The sequence below is a fragment of the Doryrhamphus excisus genome, chromosome 18 (assembly GCF_030265055.1).
Source record: "Doryrhamphus excisus isolate RoL2022-K1 chromosome 18, RoL_Dexc_1.0, whole genome shotgun sequence".
Classification (NCBI taxonomy): Eukaryota; Metazoa; Chordata; class Actinopteri; order Syngnathiformes; family Syngnathidae; genus Doryrhamphus; species Doryrhamphus excisus.
Genome location: NC_080483.1, coordinates 5,437,412 through 5,461,587, shown reverse-complemented (window position 1 = coordinate 5,461,587; position 24,176 = coordinate 5,437,412). Strand labels below are relative to the sequence as shown.

The window sequence follows — 24,176 nt, the reverse complement described above, 5'->3', positions numbered from 1 at the left end:
TTGCTGCAGCCTTGCTCTTGTGTGTTTGGATCTTATTTGAGGGCAAAATGGGAACATCTTGCTTCCTTGTCAAACTCCTACAGTGATTGTGTGTGTGTGTGTGTGTGTGTGTGCATGTGTGTGTTATAGCCCATTGGCTGACAAGATGAAAGCCATTAAAGACCACAGGTTGCGCTTTAATTGGTGCTCTTTCATAATTGGCCTGTTGGGGCAGATTTGTTTCCAGGGCAACAAGCTAGTTTCTCCGTCTCTAAAGTTAGTGTGCTCGGGGGAGGGGAGGTGGAGGGCGAGGAGGAGGTGGTGTTGATGCTAAGGGGAATTGAGGGTGATGATGCTTGGATGGAGTCAAGAGAGAAGCAATGAGGGATGAAGCCAGGGTGTCAGCACTCATTGCGTACGCTGAAACCACAACATTATCTCACACAACGTTATCCTTGTCAGGTCTTTGGCTGGAATGTGTGCGGAATAGAATGGTTCTTGTAAATACTGGAGAAGGAACAATGGGAGGATGTTGGGGGAGATACCGTACATGATGTCTTTGTGTCATTTGCATAATCGGCCGTGATGCAAAACTCAATGTAAAACAAAGCTGTTTGGTTTAAGTCATTAGAAATGTCTCAAAATCTTATTTAATAACAGAATATGATCTTAATTGACTTATTGTGGGTTGTTTTTTTGGTGTGTCAAGGGGAGCTGCTAGCTCCCGGGCGAGAGGCGGGGCATACCCCGGACCGGTCGCCAGCCAATCACAGGGCACATATAGACAAACAACCATTCACACTCACATTCATACCTATGGGCAATTTGGAGTCGCCAATTAACCTAGCATGTTTTTGGAATGTGGAAGGAAACCGGAGTACCCGGAGAAAACCCACGCATGCATGGGGAGAACATGCAAACGCCACACAGAGATGGCCGAGGGTGGAATTGAACTGTGGTCTCCTAGCTGTGAAGCCTATGTGCTAACCACCCGGCGTCTGTGCAGCCCTGGTTCAGTATATTTTTCATCAAAATAGTAGTCATGCCAATATGTTGTGTTGCTGCTGGATGTTCACAGTATCCGAGTGATACTGTCGTGGGGGTGCTGGAGCCTATCACAGCTGACTTCAGGTGAAAGGCGGGGTACACCCTGGACTGGTAGCCAGCCAATCACAGGGCACATATAGACAAACAACCATTCACACTCACATTCATACCTATGGACAATTTGGAGTCGCCAATTAACCTAGCATGTTTTTGGAATGTGGGAGGAAACCGGAGTCCCCGGAGAAAACCCACGCATGCACGGGGAGAACATGCAAACTCCACACAGAGATGGCGGAGGGTGGAATTGAACCCTGGTCTCCTAGCTGTGAGGCGCTAACCACTCAACCGCCATGCCACCCTCCTAGTTGATTTATTTAATTTATTATGTTTTTTTTCATCCATTGGAGTTTTTAAATCATTTTTTATAATTTTTCCATATTTTTTTTGTCAATTTAGTATTTTTTCTTTAATTTCTTTATTCAATATTTTTTTTCTAAACATAATAAAAGTTGCACCTAAGTAGACAAATTGATACAACCTGTAAAGACTGCTTCTAAAGACAATGTGTGACTATTCATACTGTATATGAGTGGAGACGAAATGAGGAAGGGCAGACTCGCATGCCCAGACACCCAGAGCTATTAAAATCATGTAATAAGCATGTAGAAACAAGTGGATAAATATAGCAGCAAGTCAGTGTGACGTTAATGTATACTAATATTAGCATAATGGACACATAGCATTGCTGAAACTAACCATATTTTCCCAACATAGTGTAACCGTGTTATATCACTAGCATGCTTTAATTTTGAGTATTGTGTATTGTGTATTGTGTACATAGAATGGTCATCAGCTACAGAGGCCGGTGGCTATGGCTTGCAAACGGAAAAAATCCTTAACGAAGCTAATGTGTTTCGTTATATGCAGACGGAAAAGTAACGACCAGCCATTCATTGACATTATAGTGTGAATGTGCCCCTAATATTAAATGAAATGCATAGTAAGCCCTGTGGTGGAGTAGTATGTAGTGTATGTAGCGTATGTAGTGTATGTAGCGTATGTAGCGTATGTAGCGTATAGCATGAGCTGCACGAGTGCAACGTGTGTATTTGTTTTTAACCTCTTCAACAAAGTGATACACATACACACACATAGGAATAAAACCAAGATGAATAGCATTCACTGATCGGGGCAGCAAGTGTGTATGTGTGTGTGATGCGGTCATACACAGTTGTGTGTGTGTGTGTGTGTGTTGAGCTCATTAAGAGCAGCCAGCAGACTTGAGTGACCCCTCTGTTCTTTGTCCGGCGTCTAACGAGCGATGAGAGCTGGAGGGAAGAGGAGGCTGATGAAGAGGCGCATGTAAAGTAGACGCACAGGGGGGGAGAGGGAGACTACCGTAACGCTACACAACACAACACAAGACGAAAGAGTACAAAGGCGTGGGGTGGAGATGGAGAGAGAAATCGAAGGAGGAATCATTGAGGACAAACTGACTCCATGTCTGCTTTTTGTCTGTCAAACGTACTTTTATCGCTCGTATTTTTACTGAAAGCAACGCCGACTCCTTCGCTTTCCACCTGTTCTAGCTCCACCTTTCTTTATTTCACATCCAAGCCAAATATGACACGCTGGAAGATGAACATGCTGATAGATAAACATGAACAGGTGGTCGGAATTATGCCTTATTCATTCATTTCCTATGCAGCTTAATCCTATTTGGGTCACGGGAGAATGCTGGAGCCTATCCCAGCTGACTGGCAAAATCGCATATATCGCCTAAGTTAACACCTAAAATAGAGTAATAAAACATGAAATACAAGAATTAAATTGAAATGGTAATACGGTGAAAGCTTGGTTAGCATCATGAAGTCGTTCCAGAAGGTTGCACTCTAACCAAAATGTACTCTAACCAAGGGGTTCTCAAATGGTCTCAACTTGGGAACACTTTTTCCAATGTTTGTTATTTATTGAAATCATTTTTCTTTTTATTGTTTACACACGGCGGTCGATTGGTTAGCGCGCAGACCTCACAGCTAGGAAACCAGGGTTCAATTCCACCCTCGGCCATCTCTGTGTGGACATGAACAGGTGGTCGGAATTATGCCTTATTTTCATTTCCTATGCAGCTTAATCCTATTTGGGTCATGGGAGAATGCTGGAGCCTATCCCAGCTGACTGGCAAAAATATGGAAAAATTCATAACAAATTGATTTATAAACTCCAATGGATAAAAAAAAACCCATAATAAATTATTTAAATTAACTAGGAGGGCGCATGGCGGTCGAGTGGTTAGCGCGCAGACCTCACAGCTAGGAGACCAGGGTTCAATTCCACCCTCGGCCATCTCTGTGTGGAGTTTGCATGTTCTCCCCGTGCATGCGTGGGTTTTCTCCGGGTACTCCGGTTTCCTCCCACATTCCAAAAACATGCTAGGTTAATTAGCGACTCCAAATTGTCCATAGGTATGAATGTGAGTGTGAATGGTTGTTTGTCTATATGTGCCCTGTGATTGGCTGTACCCCGCCTCTCGGCCAAAGACAGCTGGGATAGGCTCCAGCACCCCTGCGACCCTCGTGAGGAAAAGCGGTCGAAAATGAATGAATGGATGTTTACACATTTATTTAAATTGTTATAATTTTTATTTGTATTATCTTGAAGTCATTTTGAACATCCATCGATCCATTTTCAATGCCGCTTATTCTCTTTAGTTTTGGTTTAAGTACAAGGTGTCCCACGTGTGCTGTGTTAAGTGGTGATGGGATTATTAAAGGCGGCCCTTCCATCTCTGTTAGTCGAAGATGCTGTGAGATGAACACGGCCTCGTTAAAATCACCTCCACTTTGCACTTTTTCACTCGCGATCAAAGCACTGAAAGTACCAAGATCCTAACACGCTACCGCTTCCTTCCACACTTGTTTTTTTTTTTTTTTGTCAAACTTGTTTTTGTTGAACTTTGTTGTCATCTCCTGGAGGGAAAGATCACTCTCAAAGGCTTCAATTAGTATAGTTGGTATAGTTTCAATTATACTACACACTGTACTCGTCTTCCTGTGCTACTGCAGTTTGTGCCAACAGTATTTATGGTAATGGTAATGGTAATGGTTTTATTTCATTTCAACATGCATCAGATTACAATTGAGTGCATCCCATAATCAGTTCACAGTTCCACATGTCCAAAAGGAGTAGGAAGAAGCAAAGCTTATTAAATCCTACCCCTCCATCTGGTACTTTTATAATCAGTAACTGTTACATTTGTTCACTTCCTGCTTTCCATAATACAGTTTAAGGTTTTAATTTTAATTTTAATTTTAATTTTAATTTTAATTTTAATTTTAATTTTAATTTTAATTTTAATTTTAATTTTAATTTTAATTTTAATTTTAATTTTAATTTTAATTTTAATTTTAATTTTAATTTTAATTTTAATTTTTCACAACAACACAAAGTTTAATTTTCACAAATTTCAATTTCCACATACTGAAATGCTATGGCTTTTTAACGTAGTCCTAGCATATAAGTGTTTCAAATGTACTTCTTCCCTGAGATCATATTTCTCCTCTCTTGTAGAGAAGTATTGGATGACATTTTTAGCTAATTGGTTATTTTTAGCCTTATGCATTATTTTAGCTGTTTGAACATGAACTATATCACCAAGTTGAAGTATTTGTGATTTTAGAAATAAGGAGTTAGTTAGTATGTATGTATGTTAGTATGTAGTATGTTCTCTGTAGGCGGCATTATGAATTATCCTTACTGACCTTTTTCGCAGTACATTTAGCGAGTGAAGATTGCTTTTATAGTTATTAGCCCATATTTCCACACAATAAGTAAGATATGGTAGAACCAGAGAGCAATAAAGAGTGTGGAGTGATTTCTGATTGAGAACAAATTTTGCTTTGTTCAATACTGAAATATTTCTGGCCTATTTATCACTCCCGTCCTAAAATATGTATGGTCAATTGTAAGATGGCATTTAGGTACCAATATTAGGGATGCTCCAATCAGGATTTTGCACACACATATCACATAGTTGAAGTGTGGATGTATTGCCCTGTCACTAATGGAGCTCCTCAGTGCAGTGAGTGTGTGTTGGAGGGGGTGGCAGCCTCTTGTCCACCTCCTCCACCTGTTCCAGAGGACACCCCAGGACAGAGCTGGCCTTCTTATTCAGCTTCCTGTCAGCTGCCGTGATGCTGCTCCCCCAGCAGACCACACCATAGAAGATGGCAGAGTCATAAACGGCCTTCAGGAGTGCCCACTGCACCCCACAGGACCAGATCCTCCAGAGCAGATTTTTTTGTTGTCTTGTCAGTACAGTCCAGTTTACGGTTCAGATGAACACCCAGGTATGTCATCTCTCCTTGGATGTTCACTGGTGTGGGTGTGGGTGCACTACCAAAATCCACAATCATTTCCTTGGTCTTGCTGGTATTTACCACAAGGTGGTCTCTGATGCACAGTCCTCACACACACGGTGAGGTAGTCCACAATCCAGTATGTGATGTGATGGTCCACCCCGGAACGGAACATTCCATTTTATACTTGAAAAGTGGGTGTTGCATATTTGGGGATTAAACCCGCATTGTGTCTGCAGTTAACAATGGCAATTGAAGAGAGAAGTGGAGGGTTCTGGAGCTGTGTCTAGTTTAATAACTACAACAGTCACTTTTATTGGAAATGTTGATCCGAAATTGGAGGAGAACGTCAATGTCAAGCTAGCAGGAGAGTTTGGCGTGTAATTTTTCAGCATACATACGTAAGCTATATGATGAAATATATAGTTATTGTAGAAGATATGTATTATTGTTGAAAGAGACGATGACAAGTGAGTCAGCGTGCAGGCAAAGATTGACGATGGACACTTTGAAAACATTCTTATGTTCCTTTACGGCTTATCAATCCTTTTTGTTTTATGAATCCTTTCCCCTTTATGGCGTCTTTTTATGGCTGCTTTTTATGAATCCATCGTGTTGCTCGCTGCTGCTGGCTTCCGTGCAAATGTTGGAGCAAGGCCATCAGTCGTCACAATCTTTTCCTTCTGCAGTGGAGTGTTCCGCCTCTAATTGGCTGAAGGACATTATGCTAACGAGCCGTCTTCATAACTTTCCTCTCGGCCCCTCGGCCCCGCCGTGACATTTCCTCTTGGAGAACCCCCCCTCTCTCCCCCAAGCCCCCTCAGGTCACAGCCCAAATCTGTGGGCCCGTCACTCTGTCTTTGTCAGCCAATTAGAGGCCGGCTTCAGGTGCTTAACCCCCCCAGCCTGCCCGTCAATCCACTCATTATCCGGCCGACTAATGCTGCAGATCCTTCTCCTTATTCGTGATCACATCAGCTTTGATCCTTTTGATACTTTTACACTTTTACACTTCCCTTGTTACCTGCCCCCCCCTTTTATTCATCTACTCCCCCCCCACCGCCAAGACCAACGTCAACAGCGGTTATTTGAGCGATCTTCAACCCTCCAGGCGTCACATCAAACTCCCGTCTGTCAATGTGAATTAACCTGCGTCAGCACACAATAGAGGTAGCTCGATGTGGAGGAGGGGAAGTGGGGGGGGGGCAATGCAGGCTCGGTGGATATTCATGAAAAAAAAAAAAAAAGCTTGACATTATTTTTCCATCCTGCGCTAAGAAGGTCATATTTTTTTAAGAAACATGCCTTTTTGTCAATTTCAGGATCAACCGTTTAAGACCATAGCTCAAAAAAAGTAGAAATTCATTCATTTTCTACCGCTTTTTCCTCACGAGGGTCGCAGGGGGTGCTGGAGCCTATCCCAGCTGTCTTTGGGCGAGAGGCGGGGTACACCCTGGACTGGTCGCCAGCCAATCACCGGGCACATATAGACAAACAACCATTCACACTCACATTCATACCTATGGACAATTTGGAGTCGCTAATTAACCTAGCATGTTTTTGGAATGTGGGAGGAAACCGGAGTACCCGGAGAAAACCCACACATGCACGGTGGAGGACATGCAAACGCCACACAAAGATGGCCGAGGGTGGAATTGAACCCTGGTCTCCTAGCTGTGAGGTCTGCACGCTAACCACTCGACCGCCGTGCCGCCTAATGTGTAAATAATAAAAAGAAAAATTATTTCAATAAATAACAAACATTGGAAAATGTGGTCTTTGGTTAGAGTACATTTTCGTTAGAGTGCAACCTTCTGGAACGGCTTCATGATGCTAACAAAGCTTTCACCGTATTACCATTTCAATTTAATTCTTGTATTTCATGTTTTATTACTCTATTTTAGGTGTTAACTTAGGCATATGCAATTTTGCCAGTCAGCTGGGATAGGCTCCAGCATTCTCCCGTTACCCAAATAGGATTAAGCTGCATAGGAAATGAAAATAAGCCATAATTCCGACCACCTGTTCACGTTTATCTATCAGCATGTTCATCTTGCAGCGTAAACTCCACACAGAGATGGCCGAGGGTGGAATTGAACCCTGGTCTCTTCGCTGTGAGGTCTGCGCGCTAACCACTCGACCTCCGTGCCGCCCAAAAAGTAGAAATAAAACCTTTAAAAAAGGACTCAGTAACGAGTAGCTGCGTCATTCTTGTCGCGTCATCACCTCAAAGATGGGTTGATGATTGATGCCAGCTTTTCCAGGAGGCTCCAGGCGGCTGAAACTGTTGTCCAGTTTTGTAAACTAAGCTTTGCCGTCCATTCCCAAATGTTCTCAGTTGTATTTAGATCAGGGAAAGATCCAGGGTGGTCCAAAAGAGTGAGCTTAGTCCTTAGACGGGCATTGTGTTCTCTTGAAAAAGCCAGTCATTCCCGCACAGATGAGGGCCTTCAGGCATTTGGGACGCCCCCTGCAATACCTTTGCATAGCTACTTCGAAGCCCACTTAGCACCTCCTTAAGAAGCAACAGTGCAAAATATCGAAACATTTTCTATCTGGTGTCAAAGATTTAATAACAAGTGTATATGTTACATTATTGATGCTAAATGTCTTCCTGGAGGTGTTTTTAACTCATGTTTTTCTCTCTCCGACGAGGTTCTGCTTTGTAAAAAAATAATACTGCTCAAAGTATTTTTGAGCTGTTGCTGACATTTAAAAATGTCGCCTTAAACGGGTCACTTTATTACATATGTTGATCTTTTGTGCTATTGGTATTAGCTGAGGATTTCAGCATAGCTAAAGGTTTGTCATGAGGAAGATTATTATGCTTATATTTTATATGTTTATGTTTATTAAAAAAAGAGAATGGTTGCACGGCGGTCGAGTGGTTAGCGCACAGACCTCACAGCGAGGAGACCCAAGTTGAGTCTCACCCCCGGCCATCTCTGTGTGGAGGTTGTTTTTCCCGTGCATGCGTGGATTTTCTCCGGGTACTCCGGATTCCTCCCACATTCCAAAAAAACATGCTAGGTTAATTAGCGACTCCAAATTGTCCATAGGTATGGATGTGAGTGTGAATGGTTGTTTGTCTATATGCGCCCTGTGATTGGCTGGCCACCAGTCCAGGGTGGACCCCACCTCTCGCCCAAAGAGAGCTGGGATAGGCTCCAGCACCCCCTTGACCCTCGTGAGGATAAGCGGTAGAAAATGAATGAATGAAGATATACATTGGGGGCTGCACAGTGGTCGAGTGGTTAGCGCGCAGACCTCACAGCTAGAACACCCGAATTCAGTCTCACCCTCGGCCATCTCTGTGTGGAGTTTGCATGTTCTCCCCGTGCATGCGTGGGTTTTCTCCGGGTACTCCGGTTTCCTCCCACATTCCAAAAACATGCTAGGTTAATTGGCGACTCCAAATTGTCCATAGGTATGAATGTGAGTGTGAATGGTTGTTTGTCTATATGTGCCCTGTGATTGGCTGGCCACCCGAAGACAGCTGGGATAGGCTCTAGCACCCCCGCGACCCTCATGAGGAAAAAGCGGTAGAAAATGAATGAATGAATGAATATTTACATTTTAATGAAACAACTTATATTATTTGACTTTTGGGGACAAATTTGGGGATCAAAATCGTATATTGATATTCAATATAAATATATTGAGATATGAGTTTTGGTCCATATGGCCCAACTCTATTACATCACTTATGGGGACTAGTCCAAGTCACATTTTAGGACATTTAAAGTATGTCTTTTCATGTGTTAATGACAAAAAAAGCATGTTTTGTTTTATTAACAACATTGTAATTTTCAATCAATCAATGGCAGCTTCAATAAATGGGAGTTGAAACATTCAACTCATATAGTTTTCATTTTTCATTTTCCTCAGCGGCTTCTCTCTCTCTCTCTCTCTCTGTCTCATATTGCCACAACTCAATTGCCCCCCCACCCCCGTTCGCTCCTCAGCAGCCTGCAGGCTACCACCATATTAATAAAAGTAGATTTCAGGCTGATTTACTTTCTACTGTACTGTTTCAGCTCTGAGCGTCTTCTCCTTGCAGTTTATGACATTACTGAATGTCTTCATCTTGTCTCCAAGCAACCAGCATGGCGGCGCACTGAAGACCAAACGACACTCTGACCCCGCTCTGAAGAGTGACCAAACGACACTCAAACACGCGGCCCGTGGGCCAAATGTGGCCCGCAGGACACTAGTTTGAGGCCCCCGCCTTGATATGAAAGTTTAATGTTAGTGCAAGTTTGATATGGATGCTGTATGGTATCATGTACCCAGAAAAAATGATTACGTTTGATTAATGTTCATGTTAAAGGTTAAATAACTGTTAATAGTTATCCTCCCTATCCGTGTGGAAGTGGTAAGTGTTTGGCTATTTAAGTTTAAAGGAAATAACTTGAAGGCTACCGTTTTGCGAGTTAGTGTCTCAAGACCCTGCAGTTGCGCAATATGTTGTAAATAAAAAGAGTATAAATGTGACTATAGTCGTGTTTTGTCATGTCTACAGGGCTCTAATAATGCTTTGTTCATTTTAATCTGAAAAAAATAATTTGTCTACCCACCAACTACATATGGTTTCTTAAGTTTTTATTATTTGCCGTTTTATTATTATATTTATTTATTACTGATTGATTGATTGTCTTTATTCTTGATTTGTTTATTTATTTTTCATCTTATTTTGTGCAGAAAAATAAAAATTAAGATATTTGAGAACAGTGGAATGTACAGCATCCATATCAAACTTGCGCGGGCCGCACTAACTTTAAACTGTCATATCAAGGCGGGGGCCTCAAACTAGTGTCCTGCGGGCCACATTTGGCCCGCGGGCCGCGTGTTGAGACCCCTGGGTTAGAGGAATATTCCATCCCCGTTCATTTCTTTCCGTTTGAGCAAATAAACCAAATGCAATTGGAATATTTGGGTCCATGTATACTATTGACATAATGGCTATTGACGTAATATTTGCAAATGATGATTAATAAATGTTAATTATAAAAAGTGATATTGGATAATTCCTCACGGCACACCTGACCGTTTCTCAAGGTACACTAGTGTGGTGGAACATCACTGGGCTAGTTCATTATTTGCTTTAACAACAAGTTATTAGTTCCGCTATAAACGATGTTGTTCACTGAGAAATGAAAGAAAATGTCAAATTAGAGCCTATGGGGGGGGGGGACGGAAAGTTGCCCTGAGTCAGACGCTTTCAAACGAGCGCTCGGTCCCTCGCAGGGAGACGTAATTAAAATCCACTAAAAGGCATCTGCTTCTTGTCGATTTAATCCAATTTATCCGAGTCGTGAAGCCACAGGGTGTCGCTTTGTGTGCCTTTTACGACTTTTATGTGCGTCTGAGTGTTGCTGCGCATGATGAGCGTTCGGTTGGTTGCCGATGCTAATGTTTGGAGGTTGGCTGCTAATATAACATTATTCTCTAGCTCCAAATATTAGGCACAGCACTGCGGTCGCAATAATAACCAGTTGAACCTCCATGCAGTGACTGGGGTGCAGGAGGCAGGATTTGGATGTGTTGAAAATTTTCATAACTATATCTCATATATCATTGTCGATCAAGCGCAAATATTATTATAGAAATAACCTTGTCAGGACAGAAGGCAGCAGAGGAGAAGTCATTTGGAGTTTTCCATCCATGAAGAGAGAAGTCTTGCTGAGATCTAGACCACGTAGAGATGTCTGAAATAAGAGCAGGAAGCGAGTGAAATGGGAATGAGGGGGACTCCGAGAACAGAGAGGAAAATGAGAAGCGTCTGGAGGCAGCAAGATTGATTTCCGCTCTTCCTTTTCTCCCCCTCTTCTCCCCGGACCCTCTCCCTCAAGTCTTTGGATTAATGGCTCCATACCTACTGCTCATTCATCACATTTAGAAAGGCTTCCCAAAACACACGGCCTTGCCGGATTCTTCCCGCGTGAACTAGATTCCAACCCGCCCAAACATCCAAACATCCATTTAAGAGCTGCAAAAACATCAAGAACATTGTTGTGTTCTCTTGTGGGCGCCATATAGGAAGGATGCTGCAGTAGTCACATGACACAGTTTGAAAACGAACCATACCTCTTACAATTGGAGACAAGGGAGATCAGCTGATGACAAGCTTGTCTCTGGTTCTGTTGTTGGGGCCGTCCTTGGATGTGGTTGTCAGACCCAAGGATTCCAAAGTTCACTACTGACCAAGTGTCCTTTGAGACTGAACGGGATAGTCAAAGACACTCAAGGGGGAGTCACACTTAGTTCCATTTGACTCTACATTTGCTACAAGTTTTTTGGGGGGGAGTCATCGTGTTAACCTAACCCGGACCCTAACCCAAAACCGGTATTTTTAGTCATGCCATTGAATGATCTTGACTAGCTGACTGGATGTGAACCACATACTGTTTTGTTTTGGTCGACCTTGCCATGTCCTATCGAGGGTCACTTGTATGAGTTTGTCCATGGGACGGGGCGCCATGCGATGCTGCGACACGCTTCAATGTTTCACCTTGTCACTCTGTGTCAACTGTGACCTTTCACAGTGAGTGTGATTGCTAACATAACGAGCTTCGACCCTTCCTGACTCAGGAGGACGCAAACCCTCTGGTCTCTCTGGAAATCTTTGTCTCTGACTTTCCAACGCTCCATATTGTTTTTATATAATTTTGTGATGCCCAGCTGTCTTTGGGCGAGAGGCGGGGTACACCCCTGGACTGGACTGGACGCCAGCCAATCACAGGGCACATATAGACAAACAACCATTCACACTCACATTCATACCTATGGACAATTTGGAGTCGCCAATTAACGTAGCATGTTTTTGGAAACTGCAGTACCCGGAGAAAACCCATGCATGCACGGGGAGAACATGCAAACTCCACACAGAGATGGCCGAGGGTGGAATTGAACCCTGGTCTCCTAGCTGTGCGGTCTGCGCGCTAACCACTAGACCACCGTGCCGCCCAGCATTAGATTTAACCATCTGAAAATTTCAATAAAGACATGAATTTCCAAAGGAATCTGGCAATGCTGGTTCTTACCTTTTCCATTCAATTCTTAGTGTTAGCATGTAGTAATGCTAGCAATGCAGAAAGCTAAAGTACAATAAAAACAGCATTAGATTTAACCATCTGAAAATTCCAATAAAGACATGAATTTCCAAAGGAATCTGGTGATGCTGGTTATTACCCTTTCCATTCAATTCTTAGTGTTAGCATGTGGTAATGCTAGCATTAGATTTAACTATCTGAAAATTCCAATAACGACATTAATTTCCAAAGGAATCTGGCGATGCTAGTTCTTACCTTTTCCATTCAATTCGTAGTGTTAGCATGTAGTAATGCTAGCAATGCAGAAAGCTAAAGTATAATAAAAACAGCATTAGATTTAACCGTCTGAAAATTCCAATAAAGACATGAATTTCCAAAGGAATCTGGTGATGCTGGTTCTTACCTTTTCCATTCAATTCTTAGTGTTGGAGTCAAAGAGAAATTAGCAATCTGTCCCGCTGGGCTGCGACTGACTGCCAGACGGTCAGATTATCCTGAAAGATTAGCTTCTTTATTTCCACTGCTGGATTAAGATGGCCGCCATGCTTGGGATTTACTTGGCTGCTGTTCACCGTTTGGCTCATTGGTCTCGTAAATCAGATTGTGCTAACATAGTTTGAGTCTTTGTAGACCATAGAGGGCTTTGATTTATTGCTAATCCTGGCCGGATCTGATTATTTGGCTCTGTTTCCTGTGTGTTGGTGTTTGTGGGGTTGAGGAACGGGATGGTACATAATGTAGAGATGGTATAACATGTTGAGAATATCATGGCGGTAATCTATCTAATCGCATATCGAAATTCTTCAGCATTACGTAGGTTACATGAACTTTTGCCAGGACATATGATGCTGAGTTTCACCACTGACTTATTGAACGATTGTTTTGTCACTGACATAAGACAAAAGCTAGGTTGGAGAATAGTCATTGATTCTGAGAGATTCAACAATATTTCTGAAAGTATTCAGACATATTTTGTCTTGATCAGATCAAAAAATTGTATTTCTCGGCTTATGATAAGATTTCACTCAAGCACCGATACTGTCGATAAGTAATCGTCCCGCATATCTTTTATTCACGATGTTCTGATGTTGAGGTCTGTCCGTTTGAATTTGAGATTTCCTTTCCTGAGCTTGAGCTTTTTCTTTCTATCCCCTCAAAATTGCTATGATTTAAGTCTGGTTATAAAGCCAACCATCCATCCATCTGTCTGTCCGTTTGTCCATCCATGCGTCCATCCATCCGTCCATCCATCCATCCATCCGTCCATCCGTCTGATCGTTTGTCCATCCATGCGTCCATCCATCCATCGATCCATCTATCCATGCGTCCATCCATCCGTCCATCAATCCATCCGTCTGTCCATCCGTCCATCCATCCATCTGACCGTTTGTCCATTCATGCGTCCATCCATCCGTCCATCCATCCATCCATCCATCCGTCCATTTGTCCATCCATGCATCCATCCGTCCATCCGTCTGATCGTTTGTCCATCCATGCGTCCATCCATCCATCGATCCATCTATCCATGCGTCCATCCATCCGTCCATCAATCCATCCGTCTGTCCATCCGTCCATCCATCCATCTGACCGTTTGTCCATCCATGTGTCCATCCATCCATCGATCCATCTATCCATGCGTCCATCCATCCGTCCATCAATCCATCCGTCTGTCCATCCGTCCATCCATCCATCTGACCGTTTGTCCATTCATGCGTCCATCCATCCATGCGTCCATCCATCCATCCGTCCATCCATCCATCCGTCCATTTGTCCATCCATGCATCCATCAGTCCGTCCATCCATCCATCCATCCATCCATCCATCCATCAATCCACCCGTTTGACCGTTTGTCCATCCATGCGTATCCATCCATGCGTCCATCCATCCATCCATCCATCCGTCTGACCGTGCGTCCATCCGTCCATCCATCCATCCATCCATCCATCCATCCATCCATCCATGTGTCCATCCATCCGTCTGTCCATTTGTCCATCCATGCGTCCATCCATCCATCCGTCTGTCCATTTGTCCATCCATCCATCCACCCATCCATCCATCCCCGAGTCCTTCTACCGATCCAACGCACACCAAGGGAGGTCGTCCGGGAGTCATCCCCGAGCAACCTCATCTGGCTCCGTCCGGTTCTACTCAGAACCTCTCACAGACAGTGCTTCTCACCTTACCTCTAAAAGAGACAGCCTTGTCATCCTACGGCGAAAACTCATTTTAACCCGCTTGTATCCATATCTTTGTCCTTTGGGTCACAACCTAAATCTCATGACCATAGGTGAGGGTAGGAACTTAGATCAACCAACAGATTGAGAGCACCCCTCGCGACCCTCGTGAGGAAAAAGCGGTAGAAAATGAATGAATGAATATATTACCTTATCACTCTGTGTGAATGTCAATCAAATGAATCAAATGTAGACTGTATCGAAGTGGCCCCATGTTGTTCTATTTTTCACTGAAAAAATGTTGGACACCCCTCATGTTCAGCAGGGGATGGTGTGGTCTGCAAAGGCGGACCTGGACTTCTTGGCAGTTGTCTATGGTGGAAGTGAGGAATCACAAAGATGTACATTATTTGAGTTCAGTCAATGTCTTGATGGTGTTTTCATGACTTTGAGGCCACTTCAGGTACTCTTTTTTTGATTTCTTGTGGGAAAGCTGATGGCCCACTGTGCTGACCTGAACATGGGCCCAGACGTCAGCTTCTCAGAAGGCTTCCAAATGTCAGTCTGTGGTGGTCTGATCCAGGAACGGTAGATTACTTTACAGGATTTGCTCTTTAAGTCAAAACACAGACTCTTAAAATCCCTCAGCATCCGCAGGGAGTCGGAAGTAGGCAGCCAAACACGGACACGGTATCTCTGACTTTGTGGAACACCACCACCTCTTATCCTCCTCGGTTCTGCCGCTTGGAGACCTCCTGTTGCCAGAAATGAAACATATCAACGCAATCCCGTCTCAGATGGCTTTATCTGTCACGTCTAATCTGCTCTCATTGGGCTAATCCATAAATCCATTGGTCAACGCAACATGATGTGTTTACTTGTAAGGCTATCACATCCATTTGTTTGGACTGGGGTTGATATCCCTAATTGGGATTTTTTTTTTTCCAATAACAGCTTAATTTCTTTTATGTAGAAAATGTAATCAGTGCTAACGGTTATAATGTTAGAATGGAATTACATTGGTTGTTTGTTTAGCAGTAAGGACTTTAAAATTGGTCCCGGTGGCGTTCTAACAAGACAAAAGCCTCTTTAAATCCCAAAACTAGTTGTTGTTTTACACACAGAATGTGTTTCTCTCAGCGTGTTGCAAATCATTCATTGATTAGCGGAACACGAGTAAAAGCACGTGGCTAATGAGTGCATCTTGTGACCTGTTCAAGTTTCCGCTGTTGGCTGATTGACGCTAATTAGGCAGAACCAGCTTTGTGGCACTGCGGCTTTAAACGAGCTTGTTAGCTCACCGTCAGTCAAGCTACATAAAGCGCGATATGGGAGTCCAACATATGGTGGACAACAATGGTGCGTTTGTGTTTTGCCCGCCATGTGGGGGATGCTTAGAAAGACACAAAGTTGGCAAAGTGATATTACATCACATTGCTTACGCACTTTATGTCTTTGTTTTTAATGACTAGTTAGTGGAAGACATAGTTTTTTGCATTAATCTGATGCGTAAAAGATAACGGCACAGTTAACATGTTTTTTGGTGCGTACATTTTCTGGTTTTGATGCGTTATTAATATACTGTGGGAATCCAATTAATCACAAAACATCTTTGTTAGCAGCTTGGCAACCAGAACCGAAAGGCGTTGTCCTTCATTGATGTCATCAGTGGTTGACTCTGTCGTACTTTGCGAACTAAGCACAAGTCTGCTTTTAAGAGGAGCCAAAGAAAGTGGAAACACGACTGAATTCAAGAAATAACTCATAGCAAAACAGGAAGGTAGTGTCCAAGTGGATCTCTCTGCCTCATTGTTTCTTTGTCAACAATCAAGTTTTTAATGAGGGTAAAATTAACCCTTATTTATCCCTTTTCATTCCCAATTGATTTTCATGTAGAAACGTCTTTCATGTACTACAATTGTACATTGAATTGAAGCAAAATTTGTTCTCAATCAGAAATCACTCCACACTCTTTATTGCTCTCTGGTTCTACCATATCTTACTTATTGTGTGGAAATATGGGCTAATAACTATAAAAGCAATCTTCACTCGCTAAATGTACTGCAAAAAAGGTCAGTAAGGATAATTCATAATGCCGCCTACAAAGAACATCCTAACTCCTTATTTCTGAAATCACAAATACTTCAACTTGCTGATATAGTTAATCTTCAAACAGCTAAAATAATGCATAAGGCTAAAAATAACCAATTACTTAAAAATGTTATCCAATACTTCTCTACAAGAGAGGAGAAATATGATCTCAGGGAAGAAGTACATTTGAAACACTTCTATGCTAGGACTACGTTATGCTAGCCATAGCATTTCAGTATGTGGAATCAAACTATGGAATGGATTGAGTAAGGAAATCAAACAATGCACAACGATCAGCCAATTCAAGAAACAATACAAGCAGTTGATGTTTGCTAAATACAAGGATGAAGAGTCTTGAACCAGTCATGATGTGCTATATATATCACTATATTGACACTTACTATGGTACCCATTATGTCATTGGATGATCATATCACCTCGTACTTTGGTAGAAGGTGCATTATTAAAAAAAAAAATGAAGCGTGCCATGTGCAGGCGGAACGAGGCATGACAAGGCAAACAATCTGACAGGGGAACCATGGAAGTGGAATGGTATAAGAAGGCCTAATGGCTGATATGTGCATGTGTGCAGACCAGGAGAACAAGGCAGGGGTCTGCTGCATGACAGATAATAGACAACAGGGGGCAGCAGACCAAAACGAGTGCAAATCAATACAACGTTGATGTTCCTCAACAGATTTAATACCAAAACCTTCAGTTCATTCAAAACATTCACATCCCTGTTTTCCAGGAATTCTTCATTTCTGTTCCCCAAAAATTGCCATTGATATGAATGACTAATAATGATAATAATAATGATAATAAGAATAAGAATAATGTAAAAATTTTAAGAATTATGATGATGGTGATGATGATGAAGATTAGGATGATGATGGTGATTTCTACACAGATTTCTACACCAATTAAATTATTAAAACAACAAAAAAAACAACCTTAAACTGTATTATGGAAAGCAGGAAGTGAACAAATGTAACAGTTACTGATTGTAAAAGTAGAGATGAAGATAGAGGGGTAGGATTTAATAAGCTTTGCTTCTTCCTACTCCTTTTGGACATGTGGAACTGTGAACTGATTATGGGATGCACTCAATTGTAATCTGATGCATATTCAAATGAAATTACAATTACCATTACCATTTTTATGAACATGTTTTGTGCTAACATTGTTGAGACTTGTGGTGTAACCATGCTAGCTAGCAAAGAATTAGAGTCAACCGCTGAGGACACCATAGACTGACTTCCACTTCCTGTTTCCATGTGTTGGCAAGCTAATAGGCTGTGCGTTGTGATGAAAATAGATGAAGAACATTAAGAACACGACATATTGTACGCTAACCGTAAAATGTACGGACACATTTTGGTGTGAGCTTTCAACATTGACCAAAAACATGCTATGCTAACCTTGCTGGAAATAACCAACACAGACAAAAAAAAAACAAAACTGTATTATGGAAAGCAGGAAGTGAACAAATGTAACAGTTACTGATTGTAAAAGTACCAGATGGAGGGGTAGGATTTAATAAGCTTTGCTTCTTCTTACTCCTTTTGGACATGTGGAACTGTGAACTGATTATGGGATGCACTCAATTGTAATCTGATGCATGTTCAAATAAAACCATTACCATTACCAATTAATCGTAGTTCAACCCAACATAGACTAGCTAGCTACCTGTAATTACCGCCATTGTGTTTTCAGCAACAGCTTGGAATTCCTGGAACTGGAATGTCAATTGCCAAGTAACTTTTATTCCGGTCCAACTGTGTCTCCTCCAGATCCAGTCCACGGTCCCCAGAACGTCAATGTGGTGGACGTCCGGGCGCGTCTTTTGACCATACAATGGGAGACGTTTGGCTACGCTGTGACACGCTGTCACAGCTACAATCTGACGGTACTATACACCCTTCTGATACGCCATTATTTCACAAGACAACAGTGTTTCATCACACTTGTAGCATAAACCTTGTCAATAATAACAACTTTGCTGTTTTCCTGTGCAGGTGCAGTACCAGTACGTCTTCAACCAGCAGGAATTTGCGGCCGAGGAGCTCATCCAGACGTCGTCCCGCTATACCCTGAGGGACCTCAGGCCCTTTGTTACGGTTCGACTGAGACTGGTTCTAGCCAACCCCGAGGGCAGCAAAGAGAGTGAGGAGATCGTCAAGCAAACGGAGGAGGACGGTGAGCGCAAACACAACACCACAACAGACCAATTTGTGTAGAATCCTGAATTTTTGTGTGTGGACGGGTAAAACCGAGCTCTTTGTTTTGTGCTGTAAGAAATATCGGACATTATCTCATGTTAAACCTCGTTTAACAACATTAAATTATTGGCTTATGGGAGTAGGTTTCACACAGGCGTTAAAAAATAAAAATTTCTGTTGTGTGTACACTGATTTTCAAGATGGCGTACACATCATTGTACATGTAGATTCTTATTATTAATATTATTAATTATAGGGATATTTATGTTTGTATTCATTGTATTTATTTGTGTTGTATTTATTTATTATATATATATATATATATATATATATATATATATATATATATATATATATATATATATATACGTATATATATATATATATATATATGCTTAAACAAATGCTTAAACATATTATTATTATTCCTATTATTAATTATATGAATATTATTGTATTTATTTGTGTTGTATTTATTTATTATATGTATCTTATTATTATATATATATTATTTTATATGATGTAACACATTCTGATTTGAAGTTATATTACAAATTTAAATTATCACTGATTTTAATTCAATCATAAATGTTCTTAGAAATTCTTATATATATTGTTATTCTTCTTCTTATTAATTATAGGAATATTTATGTTTGTATTTATTTGTGTTGTATTTATTTATTATATGTTTCTTATTATATGTATATTATTTTATATTATGTAACACATTCTGATTTGAAGTTATATTACACATTTAAATTATCAGTGATTTTTAGTCAATCATAAATATTCTTATAAATTCTCAAACATATTCTTATTATTATTCCTATTATTATTATTATAGGAATATTATTGTATTTATTTATGTTGTATTTATTTATTATATGTATCTTATTATTATGAGTATATTATTTTATATTATGTAACACATTCTGATTTGAAGTTATATTACAAATTTAAATTACCAGTGATTTTAATTTAATCATAAATATTCTTATAAATTCTTAAATATATTCTTATTCTTCTTATTATTAATTATAGGAATATTTATGTTTGTATTTATTTGTGTTGTGTTTATTTATTATATGTATCTTATTATATGTATATTATATTATATTATGTAACGCATTCTGATTTGAAGTTATATTACAAATTTAAATGATCAGTGATTTAAATTCAATCATAAATATTCTTATAAATTCTTAAACATATTCTTATTCCTATTATTAATTATAGGAATATTATTGTATTTATTTGTGTTGTATTTATTTATTATATGTATCTTATTTTATATATATATATATATATATATATATATATATATATATATATATATATATATATATATATATATATATATATATATATATATATATATATATATATATATATTTTATATTATATATATTATATATACTTATATATATTATATATAATCATAAATATTCTTATAAATTCTTAAATATATTCTTATTCTTCTTATTATTAATTATAAGAATATTTATGTTTGTATTTATTTGTGTTGTATTTATTTATTTATTATATGTATCTTATTATTATATGTATATTATTTTATATTATGCAACACATTCTGATTTGAAGTTATATTACAAATTTAAATTATCAGTGATTTTAATTCAATCATAAATATTCTTATAAATTCTTAAACATATTCTTATTATTATTCCTATTATTATTATAGGAATATTATTGTATTTATTTATGTTGTATTTATTTATGTATTAATGATATTTTTGTGTCGTATAAGAGCGTGTATGAGGGCTGACGGCGTGATGCCTGGTGGAGAAAGAGCATTCCAAAAGAGATTTCCATGTTTGTGTAATAACGCTTTGATGGCTGTCGGCTCTCTGCACAACATGTCTGTGATAAAGTGGAATAGCTTGACTCCATTATTGCAGCGTGCATGATAAGCAGGTTAAAAAGTTCCTTGTAATGATCCCACACGTCCTCAGGCCTTGCCGCCCGCCTGATGATATCCACGCTAATATACACGGAATTAGCTTCCAGGGAACATCGCATCCCAGCCAAGTGCATGCTCGTCTTACAAAGCCTTTAAAACCCACCCGGCATGACTGTGGAGCAGCATTTGCTTGGGGGGAGGTTGAGGGGGGGGGGGGGGGGTGTACGGGAGGAGGGAAAAGGCATAATTGCTTTGTTCTTAATTGTTTTTTATTTAACCGTCGTTGATCTCCAGTTTGTAATTCCCTAATTAGAGAGCGGAAAAGCAATTGTACGCATGGAGGCTAATTACTGTTTGCGCTGGATGGCATTTTATAGCGATGACTGCACGGAAGCCAAACGTGCACGCGCGCACACCTTTTGTTACATTGTAACAGGCCTGTAGAAGCCTGGAAATACTACATATTTTATTTTAATATTTTAATATTATTTTCCAAATATTTGCATATAGAGTGTTATTATTCATTTTATTTGTTTACTATTTAACATAGTTATATATTATTTTTATTATTTTTAATATGATTGTTAAAAATAAATATTTTATTACTTACGCACGGTGGTCGAGTGGTTAGCGTGCAGACCTCACAGCTAGGAGACCAGAGTTCAATTCCACCCTCGGCCATCTCTGTGTGGAGTTAGCATGTTCTCCACCGTGCATGCGTGGGTTTTCTCCGGGTATTCCGGTTTCCTCCCACATTCCAAAAACATGCTAGGTTAATTGGCCACTCCAAATTGTTCATAGGAGAGTGTGAATGGTTGTTTGTCTATATGTGCCCTGTGATTGGCTGGCCACCAGTCCAGGGTGTACCCCGCCTCTCGCCCAAAGACAGCTGGGATAGGCTCCAGCACCCCCCGCAACCCTCGTAAGAAAAAAGCGGTAGAAAATGAATGAATGAATGAATGAATGTTAAAAATAAAAAAGTTATTACTTATTTGAATATATGCGTGTATGTGTGGGTTTTCTCCGGGTATTCCGGTTTCCTCCCACATTCCAAAAACATGCTAGGTTAATTAGCGACTCCAAATTGTCCATAGGTATGAATGTGAGTGTGAATGGTTGTTTGTCTATATGTGCCCTGTGATTGGCTGACCACCAGTTCAGGGTGTACCCCGCCTCTCGCCCAAAGACAGCTGGGATAGGCTCCAGCACCCCCGCGACCCTCGTTAGGAAAAAGCAGTAGAAAATTAATGAATTTTAATATATTTTTAATTATTTTAAGTATAATAAGTAAAAAAAAATACTATATATTTCTTTACGATCAAAAAGACACTTAATCTTTCTTGCTAAGTGTATTGCTGCATGGAAAATGTGAAATTGTTGGAAACGTGAGACTTTTTTGGAATGTGGAAAATCCTTAGCCTGACTGTTTTGATGCTGGACTGGTTTGAATGGGTTACCATTCATTTCAATGGCGATTTTTGGGAGCGGAAATTAGCAAATTGTGGAAAACAGGGACATTTTTTACTGTCAAAAAACAGATGAGTGAATAAATACCCAACCTTAATTTCTTTAATAAAAGCACAATGTATAGTTGTGTTCTATATGGAAACTACCTTTAAATTATTTCTGTAATATAATAAATAAAACCTTTTCAAGGTGGTGAATGGTGCCATAGGGTATTGGGGAGGTGGGGTGGGGGTGCCTCGCTAATATAATAACCACCGCTCTATCACACATCTTGCTATGTGCACTCCTCTGTTGTTATTTTCATCCACTTTCCCATACGCCGGTAATTTCAAACGACAGTTTGACACTACAAACCCAGGGTGAGGCACCCGAAGGTGCCTGGGAGACAAATGTTGCGTGCCGTCATTGTTCACAGCAGCCCATTAACCTAAACGTGACACTGGTATTTGTCAGGAAGCTGTCAGGTGGACCTGATGCAGCTGCTTTCCCGCCAGGCGTCCTATTTGTCAAAGCTATGTCACCTCTACAGCCCCGTGCCGCCTTCACACTTCTTCACTATTCATTCTCACACCGTGTCACAAGTTGGTTACACTTTTTTTTATGCTGCTGAGAAATAATCATGTTTGTTTAGATGCACACGTGACTCTATGTGTTGTCATTTATGATCTGTATTTGTACGTCAACATGATTGCACCAACAATGGCTGCCGAGCACAAACGAGTACTTGTTGACGTGACATTTTCAATATTGCCCCCCCCCCCCGCGCCCTCGTAAGAAGTAATGGACACATGCCTTGTAATCCCATGCTGACTTAATCCAGACAAGCTTGAAGATGAGCAATGATTACTGCATGTCCTCGCTGGAGCCCAGATGAGGATTTGGTCCAAGAACGGCACAGACCAGCTGTGTGGTGATGAAAACCATGGAATTACACAATATCACCCCCCCCCCCACAACAGATTAGATAATATCAGGATACTATTGATTTTAAGTCTGAATGTTGAGTAGCATTCAAGCGCCAAAATTCTTCTATTTCTCTTTGTTCTTATTCCGCCTTGTTTTTTGGACGCTCAACTACTTCCACATTTCTGAACCAAATCCAACTTCAAAATGTTAAGATCATTCCGGACATTCACATTTTTTTTTTTTCATGTTCTCTGTAACAGTCCGATTTGGAAGTTGGTAATGGTAATGGTTTTATTTCATTTGAACATGCATCAGATTACAATTGAGTTCCCAGCTCCACATGTCCAAAAGGAGTAGGAAGAAGCAAAGCTTATTAAATCCTACCCCTCCATCTGGTACTTTTACAATCAGTAACTTACAATACTTACAATCAATAAGTATTATTAAAAAAAAAAAAAAACCTTAAACTGTATTATGGAAAGCAGGAAGTGAACAAATGTAACAGTTACAGAACACGACTATAGTCACATTTATACCTTTAACCTTAAATAGCCCAAAACTTACCACTTCCAGGATAACTATTAACAGTTATTTAACCTTTGACATGAACATTAATCAAATAATTTATATTTTTTTCTGGGTACATGATACCATACAGCACCCATAACAAACATTAAACTTTCATATCAAGGCGGGGGCCTCAAACTAGTGTCCTGCGGGCCACATTTGGCCCGCGGGCCGCGCGTTTGAGACCCCTGGTATACACCAAACAATGCAGTAGAATATGTGAGGGGCATGCTGGCACCTCATGGCACCCCCCCACCAGTCGGTAATAAAGTGATTACTGTAAGTCAGCTCAACAACACACCAGGCTTACAAATAAAAGTTTTCACAAAGAGTCAAACTTCCAAACGAGGCTGAGCTGAGGATCAGACGAAAATGCTGGAAGCAGACATGAG

General features: G+C 40.4%; 1 protein-coding gene across 15 annotated transcripts in view; it reads left to right on the top strand.

The window, feature by feature from the left end:
* Nucleotides 1-24,176, top strand: part of ptprt (protein tyrosine phosphatase receptor type T) — a 224,702-nt gene that overhangs the window by 66,162 nt on the left and 134,364 nt on the right. For all 15 annotated transcript variants that reach the window (XM_058054365.1, XM_058054362.1, XM_058054361.1 and 12 more), the window contains exons 9-10: nucleotides 18,495-18,610; nucleotides 18,720-18,900. In XM_058054365.1, the coding sequence (XP_057910348.1) occupies nucleotides 18,495-18,610; nucleotides 18,720-18,900 (297 nt within the window). The remainder of the gene's footprint in view (nucleotides 1-18,494; nucleotides 18,611-18,719; nucleotides 18,901-24,176) is intronic.